The sequence below is a fragment of the Oryzias latipes genome, chromosome 14 (genome assembly GCF_002234675.1).
Source record: "Oryzias latipes chromosome 14, ASM223467v1".
Taxonomy (NCBI): Eukaryota; Metazoa; Chordata; class Actinopteri; order Beloniformes; family Adrianichthyidae; genus Oryzias; species Oryzias latipes.
The window spans coordinates 27,401,232-27,428,161 of record NC_019872.2 but is presented as its reverse complement, the minus strand read 5'-3'; the positions used below and the strand labels follow the sequence as shown (position 1 = coordinate 27,428,161).

Sequence of the window (26,930 nt, the reverse complement as noted above, 5' to 3'; positions counted from 1 at the left end):
CTGAAACATAAAAAGACATAAAAGTACAATTTGCAGAGGAAATGTTGAGGCTTCAATCATCATTGCTGAGCCGGACATTAGACCATCTATTGTTAACTTCTTAAATGGCCTATATCATGCAAAATCAACTTTTTTTTAAAGCTTTTAAGTGCATTATAATGTAAATTTCTTACAAGAAAGAACCCCAAAGCGGTTTTTGGATCCATTTAGGCATTTCTGAGCTTTCTTTTATAACCTGCTCTCTGAGCACTAACCCCTCCCAAACCATTAAATCAAGTGGGTCCTCACGTTGTGACATCACAAAGTGAAGAACAGCCCCTTCCAGGAAGAGTCTGTGCCGCCCTGCCAATACCACCCCCCAGGCTAACAGACACACCCACTTTCTCCTTGGAGCTAGCGTTGATCGGCTAAACGCTTTCATTTCATGTACACAACACGCACATCCGTCTGTTTTTGTTTATTTTCGTGGGCGAAATGTGGACACGCAGTTTAGGCCGGCTCTAGGTTGATGTCATGAAATGGGCGGCACCCACAGAGAGCGAAAGGCGGAGCCTCAGAGATCAAGTCGTCTTACTTTCCTGGTAGGAAAAGGAACTGTGAAAGTAACTCATATTTCAGCAAAAAAATCGTTCTTTAGTGAGCCAAAGGTAACATATTATAATATAAATGGATATAATTTACTCTGAAAGGCTTAAAAATAGCATGATATAGATCCTTTAACACAAATTTCCAGTGTAAACACCCCCAGTTGCATGCAGGCACTCCCACTCTCCTGCTGATTTAACTTGAACATCCCTTTTGGGAACTGGACTTAAAGATGGCAGTTCATGTATAAAAAGTAGCTTCCCTCTTCTCGCCTCCCTCTTTCTGCTCCTCCTCCTTCGCGTTCCACTAGAGGGGATTTTGTTTGTGCTGCTGTTCTTCCATGGACAATGGGGGCCCTGGGCTTTTAACAATGGCTCCCACGTCAGAGCCAGCTTACTATACGACAGTTTTGTGGGACACATTCCCGGAAAAAGAGACTGGGGCTTCTGGCTTGGCTTCAGCTTCCTGAATGTGGGAGAAGGCCCGAAAAAGAAACAAGAAGACTGAAGGAGGCGGAGGAGGAGGAGGAAGGAGGAGGAAGGAGGAAGGAGGTGTCGGTGAAGGAAAGCAGTGGAAATGTCAAACTGAGAATTAGAGGGAACTATCTCCTCTGTATGGAAGAGGAGGAGTATTTTGTGAGAAGAGAGTTTTCATTTATGAGGAAAATTGGCAGCAAAACCAGAAACGTAAAGGACTGTTACCGGATATTAGGAACTTTTTATAATATTTTTTTAGTTTAAGCTTTCCTTTTCAAAATTAAAGAAAATATTGGCCTTTACTTGGAATTATTAACCGCTTTATTTCCCTTTGACAATGTTGTTGTTTCACACGATGAAGCTTGAAAAGTCCAAAGACTCTGATGCTACAGACACAACGTTCAAAAACACTCTAAACATGGCATCTTAAACACGCATTTAGCCCATGGTGTTCACACTGGACAAGCAGGGAGGGGCTTCTTCTTCTTCTTCTTTTTCTGCTGTTTACTTGTGCATGTCCACCACCTACAGTTGGAAGACATTTGTTGTGATTGGTCAAAGTTCAACTGGTTAAATTTATAACGCTTGTTCATGGCTGCGCGTTTTATATGTGGAGCCTGTAAACGGTCTTAAAATCTGCACAGCTACGTGTGAACAAGAGTTTTGAACATGGAGGCGGAAAACATGCGTTTACATAGATTTTTTTATTGGAAACGGCGCTTAAACACGCGATGCAGAGGGCGGCGTGAACGTAGCTTTATGTTTAAAAACGAACAACTCTCACAACCATAAAGACAGAATACTCAGTGTCAATGGCAAAAAGACATACAGAGGCAAGCGTGTGATGTGATTCTTTGGTCAAACCTGATGCGATATCAAAACCTATGGCAATCTTTAAAGTAAGTGACTATTCTCAGTGTAATTTGTACAATACGCGCGACCAGTGCTGAACTTGTTTCTTGGCCGCTTAATACAGACACACTTAAAATATTCGCTGTGCTACTGTGTAACCATTTCTGTTTCTCAACAGTTACTTCCTAAAATATGTGCAACCAATAACAAACCTTTAAGCCTTGGACGCATTTCAAATAAATGCGGTTGATGCAGCAATGTGCATCCTGGTCAACAAAAACCATTTGGAGTCACTTTTTCACCTGTTTGCTGCATCGTGACATCCACTAATCGAAGCTTTTTCCATTCGTCCCCTTTTTTATTTCTCGTCTCTGATTACGTGGCAAACACATAATGTCAATGCGGTTTGACCCATACGAGTGCCGCGGTCTTTTGGGTTGTCTGGGCCCGTGGAAGAGTCGTAGAGAGGAACAGTCGCATCGCAACCCTTGTGCTATCCAAGGCACTTTAACATTGGACAAGACAGTGCGCTAAACCTTTTTTCTTCAATGATTCGTGATATTCACTGATGTCCATGGATTACATGAAATCCTGGTAGTGTCATGGTAGGGATAACGCATCAATGTAAAGGTTTAAGGGGAGCGAAGGTGTGTCTTGCAGTTTCTTTGAACGTTGTAGGGTCACCTCCAAACATCATAAAAGTGGAACATACCACTGTCGTGTGTGTGGGAAATCCGTCAGGGAATAGGCTACTGGAAGTTGCACGCACTTATAATGTATGGGTGATGCTGTCGTCGTTAGTAAGGCATGAGTACTGGCCCCTTATTCACAAATCCTGCACACACGATGTGTGCACGTGATATGAAAGTGCCTGTAGGACGTCCACACAAACTACACTCCGATTGTCAAACTTGGTCATTTCTAACAGTCACGCTGCACACAAGGACCGTGCACTTATGCTTATGCATCCCTCCAGGATGTGGAGGGGTTAAAAACATGAAATAACGTTACGACACACCTGCATCTCGCCTACTTCACCTTTACTTGCCCTTACATGTTGTATAAATGTTCACTACAGCCCGCAGAAAAATGTGAACACGTGAACAAACATTCATCAGTCTACGATTTTTGATTATTTCTAACCTTTATCCACCCTTCAGGGCAGTTGTGACTATAAAGTGAGATGGATGCACTACACCTGAAAGGTTACACATCCTGCCTGTTTACAGATTTCACCCTAATGTTTGTTGTTCTTCAGTGTAAAGTCTAGAGAATCCTTTTTCCACACGTTGTTATGAAGCCAGGTGTGCTTTTGCAGGCAGCAAAAAACTACCACAAACTTTTCAAGTGTTGACCTTAGCAATAAAACGTATAATTTCTCTTAGAATAAAAGAGTGTCTCTCTGAATTCGGGAACTGGATGGGTATTCTCACTGATATACTTCCAGACGAGCAGCTGCTTCTTGCATTCTTCTGTTGTTAAATCCTGTGACTGTTTGCCAAGCTACCAGCTGTGCAGTGATATAACCAACATGTGGATCACTTATTTCATGGATGCATGATGCTTTACCAAACTAAAGGAGTTTTCTGTTTCTCAGAAGCCTTTTAAAACGCAGTAAGGACATGCTTGAACAGATACAGTCTGTTATGACGCTTCCAGGACCTCCAGGGTGGAAGGAGTTCAAAGATCTCGCTCAGATAGCAGCTGGGTCTCTTTGTGTTTCTGTCAGGACTGACGAAGCCTTTTGGACGAGGAGCAGAGTTCATTCAAGAACCAGGAACAAGTCCTGGAGATTTCTACTTGAGCTCCCCGGATTATCATGCATCCAATGATTGAGAACCCAGACAAAGAGTCGAATCTGGTGTGTGTCCTCTGCAGAGGAACAGTGTTCTTTGGCAAATTATTGGCCTAGCAGACACTTTATCGTGAATTCCAACAATAAATTAAATATTTTTGGTCTTGCAAATTCTGCAGGACTGAGTTTTTTTCTTGCTTTTTCTGTAAGATGTCAACAATACCATAGCATTCCTCTCACAGGATAACACCAATAAGGGACTATGGTGTTGGAAAACTGAAAGTCATACGAGCTAAAACTCTAAAATTTAGCACTTTCTATTACAGTCTATTTGACTACGAGGTGATAAGCAATCATCTATTAGAACAGTCATAAACAGATGGAACATTGACTGTATATATAAACTGGACTGAGTGAGTGCGCCGTCATCCGTAGTAAATGGTTTACTTCCAGCTCCAACCAAATGAAGTCAATTCAGTTGCCATTTTTTCGCGATACAAACACTGCCATGTTGGAGCCAGACATTGTCAGTAAGCAGTGATTGACCTGATTAAGTCTGAGCCTATGTTTCTATGGCAACCGCTCTCTGATTATTCTGACAAATAGAAAGACTGAGTAACAGTTGTTTATAAATAAACAGCAATAGAGAAATTTCTCTATTCAACTCTATGGGATTTTGGCTTCTTGGAGCCACCGGGTACTTCCTGTTTGGAACACCGGGGGGAGTCAGTCCAGTTCCCATATACAGTCATATCCATCCCCCTGCAGACAAATAGATCCACGTACATCTTTGTTTACCTCGTCTGAGCTGGAATTTGGATCTAAACTTTACGGCGGGAAAGCCACAATATTGCTCTGCATTTTGTTGTACCGCTAATGTTGGGTTGGGGTTGTAAGGGGCTGTAAGCTAGCGGGAGAGCATTAAAACAAAAGGATGATGGGAAGGCTTCCTCTGCACCAACAGTCCAGCCCCAAATACTGAGGTGAATTCCTAATAAACGTCTACCGCTCTGCAGAAAGTATGTCCTAGAAAGACCCCTGTGAATGCTCGGATAGTAAATGAGAAAATGATTGGAGTGGGACTTTCAAACTAATAAACAGAAAACTTGGTCTTCTGATTTTGTCTGACCCCTCTGAGCAACAAAGTACACCCTCAAAAAAAGCATCTCTAATATTCTCCACATTGCTGCTTCCTCTGGGCTTCACATTTACGGGTTTCTGCACTTTGCTTCTTATCGTCTTCCACGGGGGTCCTTTGAGGGAACCGGGTTATGTCATCCTTCTGGTGAAACGACTTAAACTGCAACAACAGACAGTTACAAAAAACATCCAAACTCTTTAAAACTGTTTCAGAATGTCTAAAAGGCCTTGAGTTATGAGCAAAAAACAAAAGTACGAGGTATTTATGTCTGTCTTACACTTGATTCCATCAATACCTTTTAAAAAGGGCAGAGCCTGGAAAAAAACATGTCATGTCTGAAAAAAAAGGCTGTGGAACATCTAAAAAAAGATCCCAATCCAGGCTTTTAAGAGGAAAACAGACAGGTTGAACAATGTGAGGTAGAGTTTCTGCAGCAATAATGTCAAACGCAGCAGGAAATATGAATAAAAAGTTCACGGAAATCCCTTCATCTGCTCAGGAAAACATCAGACAACATTTAACTTTGAAAATTATGAACAAGGTGAGGAGGAGCCAGACTTCCTCTATGATCTGCGCTTTTTTAAACATTTTTAATCCTTATTTAATAAATATTTTAAAAAAAGGTAAACTGGTTTTCTATAAATGATTTTATTTGTTGGTTAAATGGATTCTTTAAGAGATAAATAAAGAATGGATGGTTACTTTAATTGGCTATGCACGTCCGTTTCACGGTTTTGGAATCTAGACATCAAACAGAATCACAAATCCAGCACAACTATAATTGGACTTTTGTGCCGACGTGCCTCAAATCAGTTTCTGACTTATCATCTCTCGAATGTACTGTACTGTAATTGTCACAACAAAATCTAAAAAAATGCTTAAAACCAGAGCAATTAAAATTAAACATGGCTATAAGAAAGTTATTTCCCCATGATAGAGGAGCAGGACTGCTGCAGAATTGTGTTGATGTGCATCAGCGTTGTGTGTTTTTATCTGTATCATGACTAATCAGCGCTCCCCGTTAATGACGACACAAAAAACGCTCCAAACACTCGACACAGGAGAGTCACAGCAGTCATTTCTGAGAATATGAAGGCCGTTTGGGGAGGGCCCAAATGATACAGGCAAAAACAAACTCTTTGTTTGTGTCACTTGGCAAACAAACTCATCTAAACTGCTTGGAAACCATAATAAGTCGTTTTACAGGCAGATAGTGCTGCGTGGCAGACAGGCTCTGTAAATGAGAAGAGCAGTTTATGCAAAGGGAATTATGTTTACAAAAGACAGATAAATGTGACGAATCAATTTAAATTGTTTTTTTTTCCCCAACAGAAACTTTTTAAAGTTATTTTCACCCAGTTTACTGCTTCCAGCCTGTTTGTGATGAACTTCCAGGCATGGATTTGGTCTTTGAGGCAAAGCGAGACCGAAGAACGGTCACATCCAAGCAGGAGAACATCCTATTGGTGGAAAAGACCTGCAAGCAGCTCTCACTGAAGTCTCCACTCGTGGAAACCATTGAACAGCGTCCAAGAAGTGCTCTAACCCCCGCTGGAGCTGGAACTGGATGTAACCAAGCAACAACACACCAGCTTTTATTTTTAAAAGTAAAACCCCTAAAACCCAGAGATAAGACTGCAGTTCAGTGGAAATGAATATACCCATGCAGCATCTTTATTTATTCAAAAAACGTTAGAATTGAACAGCTGTAGATACCGTTTTACCCTTAAACACCATCTTGAATGCACCCTATAAAACACAGCTGACTGTAGATTACATTAAATGAAATACTCCTTCAATGGGCATCATAAGAACCTGTTATATTTGTGCAAATTGTTCACAAAAAGATATATCTGCTTTTCCTTAAATGGACAAATGGGCCACATTTCTGTCCTGGAACAGGTAGCTAACCGAGTAAAGTTCTTATTTTTCCATTTTTTTTTCCATGCCATTTTTCATGCATGTCACCATATTGGAGCCAGATGACAGTGATCGGTTCAAGACGGTCTGAGTCAACGTTTCTATGGCAACTACCAATCAGAAGTGAGCTTGTTCGATCAGACTCCACACCCTTTCCCACTGAAAGTAGCTCTGGAGAACCTGTCAATCAAACGTTCAAGGTGGGGGGCCACCGGGCACCATGTGCTTTTATTGAGGCATTTGATTGGTCAGTTTATAACTTAAATAAATTGCGATGAAGAAAACATATCATGAAAAACCAGAGAATTATCAAGAAGATGTTTAAAAAGCGTATCAGATCATGAGAGGTTATTCTGACCAATAGAATGACTGAAAAACAGCTGTTTGTTTTTCTATAGAAGTCTGTGGGATTTTGGCTTCTTGGAACCACTTCCTGTTTGGAACGCCAGGGGGGCGGGGTCACACAGTCCAGTTATTTATATACACTCAGTAGATAATCCCAAAAGTTTCTTGGTAAAACTATCTTTAATGCATAGATTATAACAAACATTCATCTAAATGTATAACGATTTCTTGCAGATGATCAGCTATATAAATAAATAAAGATAACAGAATGATGAATGGAGATGAGTTTCAGATGTCCGAGTATCTTACAATGTTAGAGACCAAAGCTTTGTCCGAACTCTTTGAGCATTCATTGAGCATATATAGTGTGTTCGACATTGTCCGAATCTACAATTCCAAAATTGAGTCCCCTAGAAATTTCCCAGAAAAACCAGTGTCATATTTACCGTTTAAAAAAATAATAATAATGAACATGGTCTCCAAGGTGCTTTTAAAATCCAGGGCACTAGATAGTCCTGCACTATGTCGTTTTTTAGTAGTTAGGGGTTAGGGTAGGAACTCTGACACAGCCAACATTTTTCTACAACCCTCCGTATGGAGGGATAAATGCAGGGATGGGGAGGAGCCGTAGGGGTCAGGGAAGTTCGGATTGGGCCAATGGCCACAAACGGGTCCAACTATTCTACACTACTTCTAAAGATCTTATCTAAAACTGGAACAAAAAAAAACTAAATTTAAATTGATTCGGTAGCCGGTATGAGTTTTTGGGGATAGAGACGTATTTCCAGGCTCCAAAGGGATAAAACGAGACGATCGAACACGAGCTGAGCTTCCTCCCTCCACGCCGCCCGGCCGTCGGCTGAGATGAGCGTTGCATTCCTGGAGCAGTGAACCTGTGATCTTTATGAGGCTCTGAGACAGAAAAGCAGCTCATTGTTGGGAGGAGCAGCGGAGCGTGATGAGTTCCACTTCAGTCTGGAGGCTGAAGGTCGAGTAAAAATAAAAACTACCCAAAGACTTTGTTTGACTTTCCGAGGCAGTCACATGTGGCTTTATTATGACGTTTCCTCAGAGGAAACTCCAGATTAACAGGCAGAACAAATATACAAGTGACTTGTTTGGAAGGAATCTGACTCATAAAGTCAACTAAGGTTTCTACAATAATTAACCACAAAATGTTCCAACTTAAAAAGAGGAATTTAGTTTCATAAAAATAAATAACTTTTCATGATTACTACAGATTTGATAACTATGTAAAAGGAAAGTTAAGTAAAGAACAAGTCACATGCATCCATAAGTGGGGTTGATCCGTACGTGTCCCTTCGTATGTAACCCGGACGATGTCCCTTAAGGTGGTCTTCTTAAGGGACATCAAGAAAACGAAACATACCATTGCTGTGCGTGTGGTAAAAGTATCATGAAGTATTAGTAGGGATAATGGAAGTCGTAGGCACTCATGACAAATGGGTGATGCTGTCCTGACGCTGCGCTCTAGTTATTAGTAAGGTGCGAGTACTAGCCCTTCACTAACCCCGCGCTCATGTTGAACGCATAGGTTGTGCACGTGATACGCAAGATACGCAAGTACTCATAGGGCGCTGGAAGGAGAACTAGACGGCCCAGTCCGCAGGATTTAAGGGGGTTAAAATAATCCGGCCGAACACTACAACCGTGCAGTATTGTTCACTACGAAACCGCCATAGTGTTCACTACGACCACGGTCGTAGTGTTTACTACAACGTTTACTATATGTTCACTATGGCCGAACACTACGACTGTATTTTAGTGTTCACTATGACCGCGGTTGTAGCCAAAAATGTACATGAACATCTATGCTCTACATTGCAGACGCGGTCAGGTTGATATTTCAGAAAAATTGTGCATTTCGTGGTACAAGCACCAAATCTGTCATAGATGTACCTTAGGATCCCCTCTTTTCGGAAAAGCAAGTTAGCCAGGAGAAAATCCAAAATGGCGACCCTATTCAATCTCTAATTCCCTCAGTCTCAACAAAGGTCATGCATAAAATGCAGTCTTTAAACTTAAGGGGTACCTACAGAATACTATGATATCTTTATTATATATATATATTTAAAAATCTTGGATTTTCTAAGGGCTAACATGCTTTTCTGAAAGAGGGAATCTTAGGGTACATCTATGCCAAAGTTAGTGCTTTTACCACGAAATCCGCAATCATTTTAATAAGCGGCTCCACTAACAGGACCATGGAGTGGCCTGCAACTTTAAACTTTTGTGCAAGCTACCTTTTCGCCCCAGTTTTCGCCCGTATCCACCCATAAGAACAGTTGGGTTTTAGGCTTAAATAAGGGGGTGGAGATTATATAAATTCAGATCCAATCAAACTTTATTTATGGAGCACTTTTCTTACTGAAACGCCTTACATAAAGACATTTTCCCATTTAAAAAATCACTTCCTTCCACTCCTTTTCTAACAATTCATTAAACTACTTTTGACAAATTTAACATTTTATGGAATCCATTTCTATTTCTACTGTATGTAGAAGTAGAAATATGCCTTATTATGATAAGGAGTCATTGTAATTGAATCATGTGGATGTATATGAAAGAGTATCTTCTTTTCCTTCTTTTAATTGTCCAATCAAATCCTGATTATTCATCCTAAGATGGGTTAAATCTTTAAATATATATAAATACATTAAAAAACTGAGCATTCATATATTGAAACTTTCAAATTAAAAGCATAAATTGTTTCCCGTCTGAATAAGAAAAATATTTGAACGTCTTTTTTTAATATATTTTTACAGATAATTTAAGGACACTTTTGATTTAGTAAAAATTGCTAAATTAAATAGAAAATCGTAACTAATGATTTTATTTGGATGTTTTAGGGGACAAAAAGTTGCAGTGAATGTCTTACCTGTCAGTGAGTGTTGCCTGTGAGACACTCATTGGGATTCCCTTGTAAGTTTCAGAAATTCATCCAAAAAAACATTTCCCTCACAGAAACCGACGGTTCCTAAAAACTTTATTTTTCCTCCTTCTTCATCCTGAAGTCTAATTTCCTCCCGGAAAAGCAGGAACTCCTAACTTCCCCTCATTCCAAAAAAAAAAAAATTCAGATCAGAACAAATCCAGTGATCTGTAAAAACTCCTGAAATAATGTCAAACCTTTTCCCTCCTTTGGGCGTGAATGTGTTTCACTAAACAGTCGCTTGTTGCATCATGAGAGACATCTGGAAAACTTTAGACCCGCAAAGATGGAGAAGTTTTCCTCCATTTTTCACATTGTCCCAAACTTTTACATTTGGCATCAACTGGTTAGAGGAGAAAAGCTCCAACATTTCCTCAGGAAATGCTTCCCACCACGAGCCTCCTGACTGCTCCTGCTGCTGTCCGGAGGAGAAAAAAAAAAGTTTAGATCCTGGATCCAGAGACAGAGCTTTCAAGCTCTGGTTTATCCGCTCAGCCTGCGCGTTCTCGGCGCTCGTACGCGACCGTTTGCGCTTTCTGGCGGATCCTTCGGCTGATAAATTCCCTTTAATGTTCGCTAATTTGCCCCCATAGCAGCCTTGATTGCTGCTCCTCTGCGTGATTATAAATGGAAAAAGGAAATGCTCGGAGCCCCCTCCCCAAAACAGGGGAAAAAACGGAGAAAAACCCACCTTCCTGCTTGCTGCGTTCAGGGGCAGCTCGTAATTTAGAACACCAGCAACTAAAGACCTCACTTTAATCGAATAATTTCTACTCTGAAACGCAACTGAGTATATTTACCCTTGTGCCAAATATTTACCCCCGATGTTTACACAGTTGCCTTTACAAACTGTGCAGTTTCTATCAAATCACGTTAATTTACGAATTAATGTAAATCTTTCAGGAATTTGCTTTTTTCCCCTCATGGTTTTTAATCAAAAAGCAAAAATAACTTCAGGAGGTTCCCTAACATGAAAAGGTTATTGTTTCACCAGAAAGGGAGGCTAATCATTTATTAACTAGTGTGTATCATGTGGACTAAGGCCAGCATGTTCAGGTGAATGAGTTATTCTACTTATTATGGAGCTTTTACCGGAAAACTGCAGTCAAATAAATTCATAAATATATAATATGATAGTCTTGTGTAAAAGTAAATTCATTAACTTTTTCTTATGGGAAATCATATTTTTACAAGATTGCAGTCTTGGTTTTGATAATATTTTGATTTAAAATCATGACAAAGATATTTACAGATAATACAAAATTGAATTTATTTATTTTTAGATTTATTCTTAATATTATGCGCAAAAAATAAGTTGCATAAATAAGACAAAAAAACAACAACAACACTGGTTTGACTGTACATTTCAGGGGAATCTGGCAGCGGTGATGTAGCTACGGGGACTCACCTGTAGATGGCAGCACCACGCCTGAGGCGGCGGAGGCGCATTTCAGACGAAGAAGAAATCCGGACCAATTCTACTGGGCAGTCAAAAATAAACACAACATCTCTGCGTAAATATAGTCATCTTTATGGTCTAAAACTCACCTCTTTACAGTTTTATATATTTTTTCGTTTTTTAAAAGATGTTGCTCCACTAATATAGTGGTCCGCCATGTTTGTGTAGAGCACAGACTTACAAGGCCTTCATGTTAACCGGCTAACGGACGGTAAGAGATTGATTTGTTTCATGGGGATAGCTTGTTAGCTAGGTTAGCATCATTCCTGTTTGATTTGTTTCTATAGTCGTGTATTTTCTTGTCCTCTTACGGCGATTAGGTTGTCATAAATGTAAGTTATGTTGTCGATATGCGACGGATTTAGAAGGGGGGAAAACGGGGAGTTTAGTGGAACGCAGTGGCTGATGGGATGCTGTTGACCCAGCTGTTCTTCTTTTCCGCTGACACATTTTATGTTTGACAGTCTTTGTTCCTATACATTAAATTTGGTTGGTTTGGTTTCCGTTTGTTGTTATGGGTCGATTTCGCTTTGAGGTAGCTTTTTAAGCAGTGTATTTGTGCTTTAAATGCAGCGTTTGTTTGTCGTGGTTCTCCGGGTGTGGGAGACCCACTGGGCGGTACCGCTCGCTTTAGTTCGGCTCTCGCTGACTTATATGGAGAACTTCTGCTGTGCAGCAGATGGGTCTTTGGTTCTGGTTAAACACATTGAAAGAAACGTCAAACATGTACAGCGAAGGCCCGAACCATTAGATTTGGGCTGTTTAGATCAATTAAATTAAAGTTATGTCTTCTATTTAAATTAGACAGTTTGGATGCAGGTTTTTCCCAGTAACATAGGACAAATAGGACAACTTCACTTGCAAACTATGATTTTGTGAAATGCGCACATTAATCTATTTTTTTTGTCTTAAAATGCATAAAAACAGACCGGCAGTTTTAGTAATCTGGGGCCTTTTTTTAACCCTACTTTACAATTTGCTCAATTCAATTCAATTCAATTCAATTCAATTTTATTTTTATAGCCCAAAATCACAACAACAGTCGTCTCGATGGGCTTCGAAGTAAAACATGAAATCAAAAGGATCACGAATACAAAGAGTTCAATAGAAAAATACTAAAATGAACTAACAAACTGACTAAGCTATACTGGCATCCCTGCCCTTAGACCCCCCTTCGCGGTAAGGAAAAACTCCCAAAAAAACCGGATTCCGGAAAAAACGAAGAAACCTCAGGGGTGCCCACATGAAGGAGGGATCCTCCCCCAGGACGGACAGGCGATTTACCAGAAATCTTAGAGAAGAATTAACTTATCTAAATCTACAACTACATATATAAAAGTCCAGCAGACGAGCTTCATCCAGCCGTGGTTATCGGGACAGTCAAAGGCGCGAGTCGAGCCGGAGACAGGAACCACAGCCAGGTGTAGGAGCAGGAGCAGAGACGAGGTACTCGGTCAGGTACAGAGCAGAGACGAGCCAGAGATGAGCCAGAGGCAGGATCCACAGCCAGGTGTAGGAGCGGGAGCAAAGGCGAGGTAAACGGTCAGGAACAGGAGCACGGATGAGCCAACTGGAGTCTGGAAGCACTCCCACTCCCCAGGAGGGGAGAGGAAAAGAGGGACAATACATGAATCGCACTGCACCAAACAGAGGCATGGAGAACTAAATGATAAATTATTATCAAGAATAGAGGAGAGGAAGGGTAGAAGTAAAAAAGGAAAGAGGACAGAACCCCAGTGTACCATAGTTACCCCAGCTTCAACTTCTAGCAGCTAGTCTGACAATAAGCCTGTCCAAAGAGGAATGTTTTCAGTCTAGCTTTGAATGTAGAAACTGAGTCGGCCTCTCTTACATGAGCTGGGAGTTTATTCCATAAGACAGGGGCTTGGTGGCTAAACGCTCTACCTCCAACCGTACTTTTACCAATTCTAGGAACCACAAGCAGTCCTGCATTTTGCGAGCGAAGTGTTCTGATTGGTTGGTAAGGGACTATGAGGTCCTTAATATAGGACGGGGCCATTCCATGTAAGGCCTTATAGGTTAACAGGAGGATCTTGAACTTAATTCTAGAATCAACTGGGAGCCAATGGAGTGAAACTAACACAGGAGTGATGTGATCTCTTCTGCTGGTTCCAGCTAACAATCTAGCAGCTGCGTTCTGAACAAGCTGGAGACTTCTTAAGGAACTCTTAGGACACGCTGCTAACAAGGAGTTACAGTAATCCAGCCTCGACGTAACAAATGCATGGATGAGTTTTTCAGCATCACTCTTAGAAAGTATATTTCTGATCTTAGCAATATTCCGCAGGTGAAAAAAGGCAGTTCTGCACGCCTGAGATATGTGAGCCTTAAATGATAAATCCTGGTCAAATAAAACCCCAAGGTTTCTAACTGTGGAATTGGGGGCTATACTTATACCATCCAGGGAGACTATCTGAGCAGACAGAGCATCTCTGAGGTTTTTAGGACCAAGTATAATGACCTCAGTTTTTTCTGGGTTCAAGAGGAGGTAATTAATTGTCATCCAGGTCTTGATGTCACTGATGCAGGCGTTCAGTTTCCCTATCTGGTCATTCTGGTCAGGCTTCATGGATAAATACAACTGCGTATCGTCGGCATAACAATGAAAATTAATGCTGTGTTTCCTGATTATGTTTCCTAGGGGTAACATATAAAGCGTAAACAGGATCGGTCCCAAGACTGAGCCCTGTGGGACTCCATAGTTGACTCGAGTGCACTGAGAGGAATGGCCATTTACATTAACGAACTGATACCTATCAGACAGATAGGATTTAAACCACTGGAGAGCAGATCCTCTGATCCCTATGTCCTGCTCTAATCTATGGAGTAAAATACCGTGGTCGATAGTGTCAAAGGCAGCACTGAGGTCCAACAGGACCAGAATAGAAAGTAGTCCCTTTTCTGAGGCCAATAACAAGTCATTAGAGACTCTAACTAGTGCAGTTTCCGTACTGTGGTGAGGTCTAAACCCCGACTGAAAGTCTTCAAAGTGGCTGTTGTCCTGTAGGTGGCAGTAAAGCTGCTTAACTACAACTCTTTCTAGGATTTTAGAAATAAAGGGCAGGTTTGATATCGGTCTATAGTTGGCCAAGATGCTAGGATCCAAACTGGGCTTTTTCAGAAGAGGTTTAACAACTGCATATTTAAAAGACTGTGGCACGTAACCCGTTTCCAGAGAGGCATTTATCATTGTTAATATGGGATCATTAATTAGGGGAAAAGTTTCTTTAAAAAGTCTAGTGGGAATTGGGTCTAACAGACACGTTGAGGATTTGGAGGACGTAATAATTGATGTTATTTCCGCTTGATCCACAGCAGTGAAGCAGTCTAATGTTACAGAGGTTTCTATGGATGCCTCCATTTCTACCGCTTCAGCCTGTTCTGGGCTGATAGTAGGAATAACTTGATTTAACTTATGTCTAATATTTGAGATTTTACTATCGAAAAATGTAAGAAAATCATCAGAGCTGAGAGAAACAGGAACATGTGGTTCTACTGAGCTCTGACTGCGAGTTAATTTAGCTATAGTGCTAAAAAGAAATCTTGGATTGTTTCCATTCTCTGATATTAAGGTTGAATAGTACTGGCTTCTAGCTCTACGCAGAGCTTTTTTATAATTTAATAGGCTATGTTTCCAGATGTCCAGAGACTGCTCTGAACCGGAGCGGCGCCATTCTCTTTCCAACTTACGGGTTTCTCGTTTAAGAGAACGAGTTTCAGCGTTAAACCACGGTGCTACTCGGTTTTGTCTGACGAACTTAGGTTTGAAGGGGGCAACAACATCGAGTGTACTCCTGAGGGCTTGTAAGGCATCATTAACAAAGTGGTCATTTATACTAGGACTGATACTATGGGAGCTGGTCTCAGAGTATTTTCTCAGAATATCACTAAGTACTGGCTGAACTGTGTGTTTAAACTCAGACACAGAACGGTCAGTTAAGATTCTTCTAAGCTGTTTCTTATTCACTGGGGCAGAAGGATGTTCCAGTGTAAGCTGGAAGGTAATCAGAAAGTGATCAGAAATGATGGGGTTAAGAGGAAGGACACTCAGCTGGCTGATCTCTATCCCATGGGTTAGAACAAGGTCCAGGGTGTGCTTATGACAGTGAGTGGGTTCATTCACACTTTGGGTGAAACCAACATCATCTAATAAAGCTGCAAAAGCCTTTCCTAGGCAGTCACTGGGGTCATCAACATGAATATTAAAATCCCCTAATATTATAATTTGATCAGAATCTAAGACAATAGTCGATAGGAAGTCGGAAAACTCAGTTAAAAATTCTGAATATGGGCCGGGGGGGCGATAAATAATTATGAGTAAAACAAGTTTTTGACTTTTCCTGTTTGGGTGATTTATAGACAAAATGATGCTTTCAAATGAATTATAAGCATTTTTAACTTTAGGGCTGAGAAGTAAGCTAGACTGTGATATTACTGCCAAACCACCTCCTTTCCCTGAAATCCTGGATTTCTGATAGTTAGCATAAGTGGGGGGGGTTGCTTCATTCAATCTAACATAGTCATCCTGATGGAGCCAAGTTTCTGTTAAGGCTAAAAGACTAAGATTGTTATCAGTAATTAACTCGTTGACTAAGAGGGACTTGGAGGAAATGGATCGAATGTTTAATAAACCGCATTTAATGACATCATAATTCTGCTTGTGAGAAGTGCTGTCTGTCACTGTAAGGTTTCTATGACGCGCTCCTTTCATTTGTCTTTCAGCACATAAGCTAAAGCTAGGACCTGCTTGACTTTCCCTGCATGGGTTTTGCACCGGCACTAACCCTAAGGGAGGCTCAGAGGAGCGTTTTACACTGCTGCTCTGCGCCCGGGTCTCGTCTCTGGATTGTCAGGTTAACAGACTAAGGCTAGCAGAAATGTTTCTAGAAAGAAGAGCGGCACCGTCCCGAGTGGGATGGACGCCGTCTCTCCGCATGAGACCGGGCTTCCCCCAAAACGCGCTCCAGTTATCCACAAAACCAACGCCGTTTTCTGGGCACCATCTAGAAAGCCAGCGGTTAAATGATGAAAAGCGGCTGTACATTTCATCATTGACTAAGTTCGGCAGGGGACCAGAGAAAATTACAGTGTCGGACATCGTCTTAGCCAGTTTACACACCGAAGTTACGTTTAACTTAACCACCTCTGACTGTCTCCGTCGGGCATCATTACCGCCTGCGTGAATCACGACTCGACGGAACCTGGACTTACTCTGAGCTAACATCCTAAGGTTCCCCTCGATGTCACCAACTCTGGCCCCCGGATAACACCTGACAGTAGCCGCTGGGAGCTCCACGTTTCTAACTTCAGAAGAGCCTATAACCAGAGTTGAGTGTTCAGCGGGTGTGTCGCTGAGGGGGGAGAACCTATTACTAACGTGGAGTCTCGGGTGCTCTAAGTTTTTGCGTTTAGCACTATGTTTCCTCCCAACCGGTACAAACCCCTGACTGTCTCCCGGCTGTTGGGAGGGCGCTGGGGTGCTAGCTAAGTTAGCCCTGGTAGCGCGGCCCGCGCTACGAGTAACGACCTGGCTAGCCGGCTTAGCTTCCACTGTGCGGAGCCGCGCTTCTAACTGCTCCAGCCTGGCCTCCAAGTCTAACACAAGACTACACTTAACACACCTACCCCTATCTTCACTAAAGGAGGCAGGATCATCACTAAACATATGGCACATGGGGCAGGAGAGAGGAGGAGAGGCGGAAGGAGTGGTGGTGGCCATACTAGGTTCTAAGCTAAGGCTAGCGGTGTTTAAGTAAAGAGAAGTGGTTTATTTAGCAAAATGAGAAAAGTGAACAGCAAGCGGTTTAACAGTGGTGAATTCGCTAATAAAAGGTACTAGATGTGAATATTAACCCAGATAACCCTTAGAGTAAGCAATAGTAGTAAGGCTAATGCCAAACAAGAGGACAGCAGTCACACAGCTAGCACTGGGAATAGCTCACCCGGAAATGACGTCACAGGAAGTCCAACCCAATTCATTTATTTTCACACAGTTTTCTGTGTCAATGCTTGATATCCGTCTTTTTATTCATACTTTTAAAAAATTATTTTACACAATGATTACACAGTAAACTTGAAACACAATGAACCCTAAAATAATTCCTAGTGGTAATTTATTTCTTTTTTTTAACCACAATAAAAACTTTAAAAAATTGATATTAAACAGTTTTACAACAAAAGATCAAACACGTAGAGGCATTTGTCCAAAAAAAGTTCTATTTCTCATAGCTCTTCTTGTTTTTTTTAAACCTAATATTTCAAAACAAAAAACTTTTTGAAATGTTCAATTTTTAGTGAAACCTATAGTAATGGGGGGGGGGGGGGGGGTGTCTGTGTCCATCCTACATTATTCTAAACAGACTATCTGATTGGCAAACGCTTTGGTGAGTTCAGAGACTACTGAGGGTTCATTTATTTGAAGTTACACAACCTGGACGCCGCCTTGTCTTTGCCTCTCAGCCCAAAAGAGAAAACTGTTATGATCACTAAACTACAATGTGGAGACAGATGGGGAAAAAAAGCAAAAACCTGTTGGGGGGGTTCAAGCCTGTGATTGGTTGATTCTATCTGTAAACATCTTAAAATGGGCCTTGATCTGCAGCCTCACGACTAAAGTGAAGAGGTGAACTGCATAGAATTCAGCAAATCAACTTTTCCTTCTTCTTCATAGTTTGCACCACAATGAAGAGAACGAGGCAAAAATGTGTTTGATTTTAGCCGTTTCTCGGCCTAAAGTTGTTATGGAGGTTCAGTGTCTTGCTCAAGGACACTTTGACACACTGAACCTGGTTGACCGCACTACCTCTGCACCACGGCCACCCCCAAATGAAGCATAAACATTATGGATTTGTCTACATCTTATTGTCCATGCCTACATTTTCTGCATCCTCTTTGGCGTTACTGGATTGCTATCCCAGCTACCTTTGGGTCTGTTGCAGGGTCACACATTTGCACGGAACCAATGAACCCATGAAGCATGTCTTTAGGCCGTGCGAGGAAACAAACCCACACATGCACAGGGAGAACATGCACACTCCACACAGCTGGGATTTGAACCACCGTGCAGCCTTCTAGTCTTATCGTGAACAGTTGTGTTTCTGTGTTAGAAAAAGTTTCTTATAGTTCGTTCCTGCGTTTCTGTCCTCAGCCAATGATTCAGCTGGAGAAGCCGGTTCTGCCTGGTACCATGCCGGTGGTGTGGCCCACCATCCTGGACCTGGGCAGAGACGAATGCAAAAGAATTCTCCGTAAACTTGGTAAGAAAGAAAAAAGTTTTTGTTTTCTGCTTTGATGATTAAAGTTTTTTGTTTGACACTTTATTAACAAAGACACAGCAGAGATATAAGCACACCCTGCTCCTCTGTTAGTCATACATTTTCTGAGTCTGAAGTTTGATGAACACTCGGAGGTGGGGCTGCGTGACGTCTGGAGTGTTTCCCTCCACAGAGCTGGAGGCATATGCTGGAGTGATCAGCGCCCTCCGAGCCCAAGGCGACCTGACCAAAGACAAGAAGGACCTGCTGGCAGAGCTCACCAAGATTCTCGGGTAAACATTTCACGCTTGGAAAAAAAACAAAACAAGCTCTTAAATGTGTCTAAAGGCAGAATGTGTCTCATTCTCCTCATCCTGGCAGCATCTCGACAGAGCGCCACCGCGCTGAGGTCCGGCGGGCCGTCAACGATGAACGCCTCACCACCATCGCATATCAGTGAGTCGCAACTGATCGTTTGGGACGAAGAGCACCTCAAACGACAGGTTTTGCTTCTTCGGTGGATGAATCCACATCTTTTCCGGATGATGGGTTCACATGGCGGTTATCTGCAGAAACGTCTTGGTACTGCGTTCAAGCTGGAAGACAGTGGGGGGGGGGCAGAAGAGTTTGGAAGGGTGGCAAACGAGAACAGTAGGGTGGAAAAGGATTTTTAAAAAAATACACATTTCAATCAGTTTTACAGCTAAGATGCTATTGCTGATGCTTAAAGAAGCTTGTATTGAGGATTTCATAATCTTTGTCAATAAGGACACTAATATTGACTCAAAAATTAGGGGGCAAAGCTTTTTGCTGGAGGGGGAGCTGCCCCCTTTAGCTCCGCCCCTTATGGCAAATAACTTAAACTTTTTTTATTTCTCTAACCTGAAAATATTTGGGTTATAAAGTTAGACTGAACCAAATGTCCTTTAAAAGAGCTAAATGAGTTAGCAGGGGGGTGTTAAGTCAGGTTGATTTTAAACTTTTATTCATTTTCTACAAGTATTATTGTTACCTTAATACTGCCGTTTGCATTAACCCAGGTTGTCTTTGTCGGATTTTATGTTTTCTTTTTAATAATTAGAAACTTTTGAGGTGAAAACAATATTTTCAAACGCCCACTTTGATCATATTTTGATTTCTTTATTTGATTTCTTATTTTTTATTGCCAAAATAAAAAAATCCGTTGTTTTCTACGGCAAAGTTTGTGCAGAGCGGCAGGAGTTCATAAGAAAATTTACCTCCAAGTTGTGGGCTTACCGCTGTAAGGCCGCCCCCACTTCCCGTCACCCGTCTACATGCTCTCCTGCTAGCTTACGACCCCATCATAACCCCATCCTGACACTGGCGGTGCAACAAAAATGGTGATCAATATCAGAGTTATCCAGCCGTACAGTTTAGATCCAGATTCCAGCTCAGACCAGGAAAACAAAGACGAATCTGTTTGTCTGCAGGTGGATGCATCACAACGGAAGCTCAGCATATTTTCTACGTCACAAATGCGATCTTTTTCAAACGTCATTTTTTCGTCTGCTCTCGGTTCACAGCGATCTGAATACAGCAATATTCAGAAACTCACTTTTGAGCTTCATTTTCTTTATACGTGTCCTCCATCTACAGAAAAATGCCTTGTTAAAACATCAAAAACACTATTTCCATCGGATTGGATCCATAAAGTTTGCATTTGTCTCCTGGCAGACGAAACATCTTTGCTGAAACTGTCGGTTGAAACTTTGCCGTTTTAAACTTCTCAGCTCTGAAATCTTGACTGACTTTTACTGATCAGATCTAGAAGGGATCCTGTCTTTGTTTCCGTCTTAAAGCTGCAGAGATGCATTGATGCTGTGTAGCTTTAAGGTTTCTTTCTGTCACCGCGTCCCAGTAAAAACCCGTTTCAGATCACGTCTGCATTCTCTAACATTTAAAGATCCAGTTTGCTTAAAACGTCTGACGTACAGCAGCGTTTTTCAGATTCATGATTGTTATTTTTCTCTAAAATGTTGCTCCGTTCTGCATCTCTTGTGTTCCAGCATGTCGGGTCCAAACAGTTCCTCTGAGTGGTCCATTGAGGGGCGCCGGCTCGTTCCCCTCATGCCCAGGCTCGTTCCTCAGACGGCCTTCACGGCCACTGCCAACGCCGTCGCCAGCGCCACAGCCAATCAGAACGCCTCGCTGCCACTGCCGGCGGAAACGGGAAACAAAGAGGGTGAGGTTCCAGGTTCTCCAGACGCTCTTTACCTGCTTTAAAAGATGGAAGAGTCAAACCAAAAAAACATTCAAGAGTTTTGTTAGTGTTGATAGACAAGCTTTAAGTAAGTTTTTTGATCATTGAAAGAGTTTAAAGTTCTAATGAAGTTTTAAAAAGGTGTAACCTGAAAAGTTCTTTTGGTGTCTGGATGAAGCCTGAAACTTTGGACCAAAGGTTTGTTCTCTACACACAAATGTGTTTTTTTAATCCAAGACAATTTATTTCATTGTGACATTTGACCCAAAATGTTTATTTGAGCGTGTGAATTAATGCAGACGAGTCAGAGGTTGTTTGTGTGTCCTCCACACAGTTGTGGTGTGTTACTCCTACACCAGCACCACCTCCACCTCCACCAGCGCATCGGCATCGTGCGGTCCCATCGGGGCGACGGTGAAGTCTCCTCGCCCTGCCAGCCCTTCGTCTAACGTGGTGGTGCTGCCCAGCGGGAGCACGGTCTACGTGAAGAGTGAGTGTTTTTTTTACAGGAAATCCACCCAAACATTGCTGGGCCTGCAGAACTGCGCATGACATCTGACCGTACACGCTTTAATGTCAATAAAAATGTATCAGTTCAGACTGGCCTTTCATGCTTAGTAGTGTTTTATTCTCTCAGTTTTTCATTGAATTCTAATTTATCTTTTATGTATTTTATAGATGACTACTTTTTGTTATTTATGCTGTTTTTAATTTTATTCTTAATGTGCCTAATTTTAAACTTTACTGTGTCCTCCTTTTCTTGTGAAGCACATTGGTGTTGTTGTGTCCAATCCTTTGGTCTGTACTGTATATATAACACCACCTTTTGCTCCTTGTGGGCATCGCCCATTTCTACCTAGAGTCGACCTCGGCAGCGCTTCTGCGTTTCGCCCAAAACTTGCATCCGAACTTTTGCAAAGAGGATTTCCATATTGTGCTCATCCGTTAGCTCCACGGAGAAAGTGGGGGTGTGTGTGTTAGCCTGGGGTGGAGATTCTTCCTGGAAGGGGCGGTTCCTCACTTTGTGATGTCACAATGTGAGGACCCACTCGTTTTTGTGGATTGGGAGGGGCTGGTGCTCAGAGAGACGGTTCTTTTAGAGGAACTCAGAGAAGAGTGAACAGATCAAAATATTTTGGGGTTTCATCTTATGAGTAATGAACATTATAATACACTGAAAAGTTCAAAAAGGTGGATTTTTCATGCTATAGGCCCTGAGTTTAAGCAGAAAAATGTACTGTTTGGCCTGAAGGGGGCACTATAAGACTGAATAAGTCTATGAACCCTTTTCCTCTCTAAATTCTATCCATTTGAACCTTTTCTACGGTCTTCTGATGCTTCTGCTGCTCTGTGAACTGCACCATATGCTGAAAGATCAGGCATTGTGAAGAACATCAGGAACGTCCAAAAAAAAAACCCCACAAAATTACTCTTTGTGTTGCTCACATGGACAGACATCTTTACTATCAGAATGTGACTTAAAACTACAGAAATTAAAGTTCAACAAATCACTTTTATGAAGTTTATTACCTTAAAACATCCCCCCAAATTAAATGTTCTTCACATTCTGCTGCACTTTTCATATCTGGATAATAAAGCAAATTCCCTTACTCTTTATAAACATGCCAATTTTGAAAACACAAATGAGACGAGCGAGAAGTTCCTCAAACTAAGGGGAGTCGCTCACTTCCTTGACCAAGAATGAACCAAAACTGCAGCTACAATTCCAGTCACCAAAAACTACAATTCCCAAAGCCCCACCCCTTCACATTCGGTGTCATTCAACCCTCCAAATGTCCTCCATAGATACAAAAAGGACCTCATTCAGCAGAATGCAGTGGTGGGAGATATTCAGGTTTAGAAACGTCCCCAGCAGAGGACACATTTGCTTTGATTGTGGTCAGGAGGACATTGATTCAAACTTTAGAGTGTTGTTCAAAATATTTCAGTTCTGTGTAAAATAAAAATTCAAGAAATTGGAACCTCAAAGCTCATTTTTGTGTGTCTCCCAGGTGTCAGCTGTTCCGACGAAGACGAAAAACCTTCCAAGCGAAGACGCACAAACTCGTCCAGCTCGTCTCCGGTGATGCTGAAGGAGGTCTCCAAAGTTTCCCCCCTGATGACCAAGAACATCACTGTGCCTGTGAGCGGCAGCCCCAAGATGAGCAACATCATGCAGAGCATTGCCAACTCCCTGCCGCCTCACCTGTCCCCCGTTAAGATCACCTTCACTAAACCGGCAATCCAGACCACCAGCACCACCACCCAGAAGGTGAGCGGCGTTCGCCGGCCGCCGTGCCCCTTCTTTCGCGCTTTCCTGCACTTTCTCACTTCCTGTACCCGTTCAGGTGATCATCGTGACAACGTCTCCCAGCTCCAACTTTGTGCCCAACATCCTGTCAAAGTCCCACCACGCCCACAACAACGCCGCCCTGTCCAAGCTGGGCTCCACCTCCATCCTGACCACGCCCACCCAGAAGCAGACGGTGGTCTTTCCGGCCAGCTCCAGCCCCTCCTCCAGCACGGTCGCTGTGACCACGGTGGTGTCATGCACGCCAACTGTGGTGATGTCAACTGTAACGCCATGTAGGTCCTCATCCTGATGGAGCACAGTCAGACGAGTTCCTCAAGTCTTTCAGTCAGAGCTTCGGTTTTTAAAAACCACCTGTCTTATTTTAGTGAATCCACCTGCAATCCAATAATAGGAAAATAGGATCAAATATCAACAGAAAATCTCTGCACGACCAAAATCAAGACAAGGATTTTTATCCATAAAGCCGTGGTCAGGTCACGTGCACTCGTACGGGCGCTGGGGTTTTTGGGTTGTCTCGGTCCTTGGAGGCTCGTAGAAAGGAGCAGCTGCATCTTGTGTCACGTAGCGTTCAAGAACGCCCCGAACGTAGATTTTTGAACGCACTTTTAGCATACGCTGTTCACACTGGAAGTTGGAAGAGGGGTAGAAAATCTCGTAAATCTTTCTCCAGGTTGTTTCTTTCACAGCTCCATTCCGATATATGAGCGACTGGATGTCTTAGAATCCCATCAATTTCTCTTCCAAGAGCAATTTTTTTGTTTTTGAAAAGGACGCCATCCATGTGTACCTACCAAACCTGGGTCCCTGATGGGGTCAAAGTTCAAACGGGTTTAACACATGCTCAACAGCCGCACATTTTGTACATAGAACACAAAGAAAGGCGCAAGAGTTTTGAACGCCAAATCACGAAACGCAAACGCAAAAGTTTGGACACACCTTCCCATTCATTTGAATGAGAAGGTGTGTCCAAACCTTTGGTCTGTACTGTATATCTGCACTTAGCTAGACTTTTCACTGGAAGCAGTCAGTCAAACACGCATTTCCGAGCCCGGTGTAAATGTAGTGTCACAGGAAGTGCAGGAACTTGCAGTTCCTTCCAAAATCGTACGGCCACCTAAACCTCTTAAGACCTGAGCTAACATTTGAGTGAACCCTCTGAATACGGAGTCACAGGGCTCCAGTTAAAGAGAAGTCACTTCTGTGGTAATAGAACCCAAAGGGCCTGTTGGAAAAAAGAATGTGCACAAACAGTTTCGCTCTATTTGTTTACTAAACTTGATCCTTTTTGTGGGTCACCTGCAAACCCCATGTTTCACCCGCAAACAGCCCGTATCCAGCCGTAAGGGGACTCGTGACTAAGGTTTGAGTCTCTACAGCCGCCTTGTTCGAATATGTGTCTATTCATCAGTTTCCAGCCAATCCGTTCCAGGTTTTCTTTAAGACTAGCGCTTTCCAAGCATCCTCCTTACTAGCTGCTCCTGTTCTTTAGGTTGTAGTGATGTTTTTTTACTTCTAGTAATCATGCATCAACTGGACAAAAGTCTATAGCAGCTCCAGTCATGTGAAAAACTTTTAAACCCTAAGTCTATTCAAGCATTTCAAGGATGTCCATATGCTGTAGTCGGTGTAAACTTTTGTGTTTTTACACCGCAGATCTCTGAATCAGTTTCTGGAAGCACTTTCTTCCTCTGGGAAGGTTGCAATAATTTACTAAAGTCTTTGTAAAGTCCCCCAATGCTCAGACTAAAACTAACACATCATCATGCTTCATCAATGGCCTCATATCTGAACTGATCACCTGATCAGCTGAACTAAAAAGCTGGATTTTGACTCTACAAACTTCAGGTTTTTATCGTCCAAGAACTAAGCAAACCCTCTAGATTGGGGGTTGTTTTTGTTACTTTTAGTTAAGATGCTCCTCCTGATGTCGTAAGAGCCAGAATCGGTCAGCAGTCGAATGTTTGGTCCTGCAGGTGCAGCCTCGGCCGGAGTCAAGGTGGCTTCAGCCAGGCTTCCTTCACCCAAGACCCTGGTGGGATCGCCCACTCAGATCCTGGCCCAGTTCCCCAAACAGCAGTCCCCCAAACAGCTGCAGCAGACCTCCGCCTTAGGAGCCTCCAGCATCAGCCAGGCGCAGACTTCCAGCACCCCCCCACTCGGGGTCAAACCCACCATTCAGATCAAGCAAGAATCTGGTGAGCTCCTTTGGTTTTCTCTTTGTTTTTTAACCCCCAGTTGTTTGCATTCATGTCTTCAAATGGATTTATATGTCCTGCAGCAGTCCTGGACTGCAGGGAACAGATTTTGTCTGCAATTCTACTTTTTTACCGCGCGTTTGAGTGAAGATTTTGCCCTTGCCAAACTCAAAAACTCACCAAAATTTGCATGCACCTGCTAATAAGTTTTTGACAAATTGACAATTTAAAAAAAAAAATAATTTTGTCGCCTCCAGCTCTGGCCAGGGTGGCAGAGGCAGAGTGTGGGGCATGTAGCAGAAAGGGGGCTGTGGGGTCGGGTAGCGTACGATGCCCCACTTGCATCTTTAATTTTTTTTGCTTCTTTTAATTTTTAATTTTTCGTCTGCAGGGGTGAAAATAATCACCCAGCAGGTGCAGCCCAGTAAAATCCTGCCCAAACCCTCGTCGGTGTCTCTGTCCAGCAGCAGCTCTTCCCCCATCATGGTTGTCAGCAGTAACGGCGCCATTATGACCACCAAGTTGGTCTCCCAGTCCACAGGTTAGAACGCCAAACTCCAAATATTTATCTTTTTGTTTGTGGACACAATTTTGAGAAAGATTTGATTTAAAAAAGAAAATAAAAAGTAAAATTTCTGACTTTGTAGCTTCTCAGGCAACGTACACAAGGCCTACTGTCAGTCCCAACATCGGCGCCAGAATCACCGCGTCCAGTGGAGGCACCACCTACGTCAAAACTACCAGCGGCAGCATCATCACCGTGGTGCCCAAGTCTCTGGCCACTCTGGGGGGCAAGATCATCAGCAGCAACATCGTTTCCGGTGACGCCCTGCATCCGGTCTCCAACCTACGTTTTTGAGTTTTCCTGGACTAAAAAAATAAAAAAATGATCTTTTTGGTGCAGGGACGACCACCAAGATCACCACCATCCCGATGACCTCCAAGCCAAACGTCATCGTGGTGCAGAAGACCACGGGCAAAGGAGCCACCATCCAGGGACTGCCGGGGAAGAACGTGGTCACAACGCTGTTGAGCGCTGGGGTGAGGCGGAGCTTAGCTACGCAACATTCTTTTAAACTTTACCCAAGTGGATCTGTGTTTGAGATGTTTATTTGGAAATTTCACCAAACAGAGAGGCTAGTATTTAACCACACAACAATCCGGAACATTCAAGCTGGGATTATCATTAATCATCTGTTCAAACACTATTTTATTAAATGTAATAACAGTCTATGACATTCTTCACAACACACTTTTCACCAAAAGAAAACTGAAGAGAAGTACCTTTACCGATTTATCAAATGCAAATTGAGGGGTGGCCTTCAATGAAGTCGGGGGTCTTTTAATGCTGTTTCCAGCATCGAGGACTTGTAATTATCTTGAATTATTGAAATTATATT

At 42.4% G+C, this 26,930-nt stretch overlaps 2 protein-coding genes across 6 annotated transcripts in view; one reads left to right on the top strand and one right to left on the bottom strand.

Annotated features, from left to right (window-relative positions):
- LOC101168230 (rho guanine nucleotide exchange factor 12-like) overlaps positions 1-10,730 on the bottom strand; it is a 45,770-nt gene extending 35,040 nt beyond the window's left edge. For 2 of the 3 annotated variants that reach the window (XM_023962128.1, XM_023962129.1), the window contains exon 1: positions 10,014-10,729. In XM_023962128.1, the coding sequence (XP_023817896.1) occupies positions 10,014-10,045 (32 nt within the window). In that variant the 5' untranslated portion in view covers positions 10,046-10,729. Of the gene's footprint in view, positions 1-10,013 lie in introns of all 3 variants that reach the window. The other variant, XM_023962130.1, reaches the window with a different exon arrangement.
- Positions 10,731-11,511: 781 nt separating this feature from the next.
- The window catches only part of emsy (EMSY, BRCA2 interacting transcriptional repressor), a 28,944-nt gene continuing 13,525 nt past the window's right edge, over positions 11,512-26,930 (top strand). For all 3 annotated transcript variants that reach the window (XM_023962451.1, XM_023962452.1, XM_023962450.1), the window contains exons 1-12: positions 11,512-11,737; positions 18,695-18,803; positions 18,994-19,093; positions 19,182-19,256; positions 20,828-21,003; positions 21,356-21,511; positions 23,034-23,293; positions 23,370-23,607; positions 25,309-25,530; positions 25,922-26,071; positions 26,178-26,351; positions 26,435-26,571. In XM_023962451.1, the coding sequence (XP_023818219.1) occupies positions 18,698-18,803; positions 18,994-19,093; positions 19,182-19,256; positions 20,828-21,003; positions 21,356-21,511; positions 23,034-23,293; positions 23,370-23,607; positions 25,309-25,530; positions 25,922-26,071; positions 26,178-26,351; positions 26,435-26,571 (1,794 nt within the window). In that variant the 5' untranslated portion in view covers positions 11,512-11,737; positions 18,695-18,697. The remainder of the gene's footprint in view (positions 11,738-18,694; positions 18,804-18,993; positions 19,094-19,181; positions 19,257-20,827; positions 21,004-21,355; positions 21,512-23,033; positions 23,294-23,369; positions 23,608-25,308; positions 25,531-25,921; positions 26,072-26,177; positions 26,352-26,434; positions 26,572-26,930) is intronic.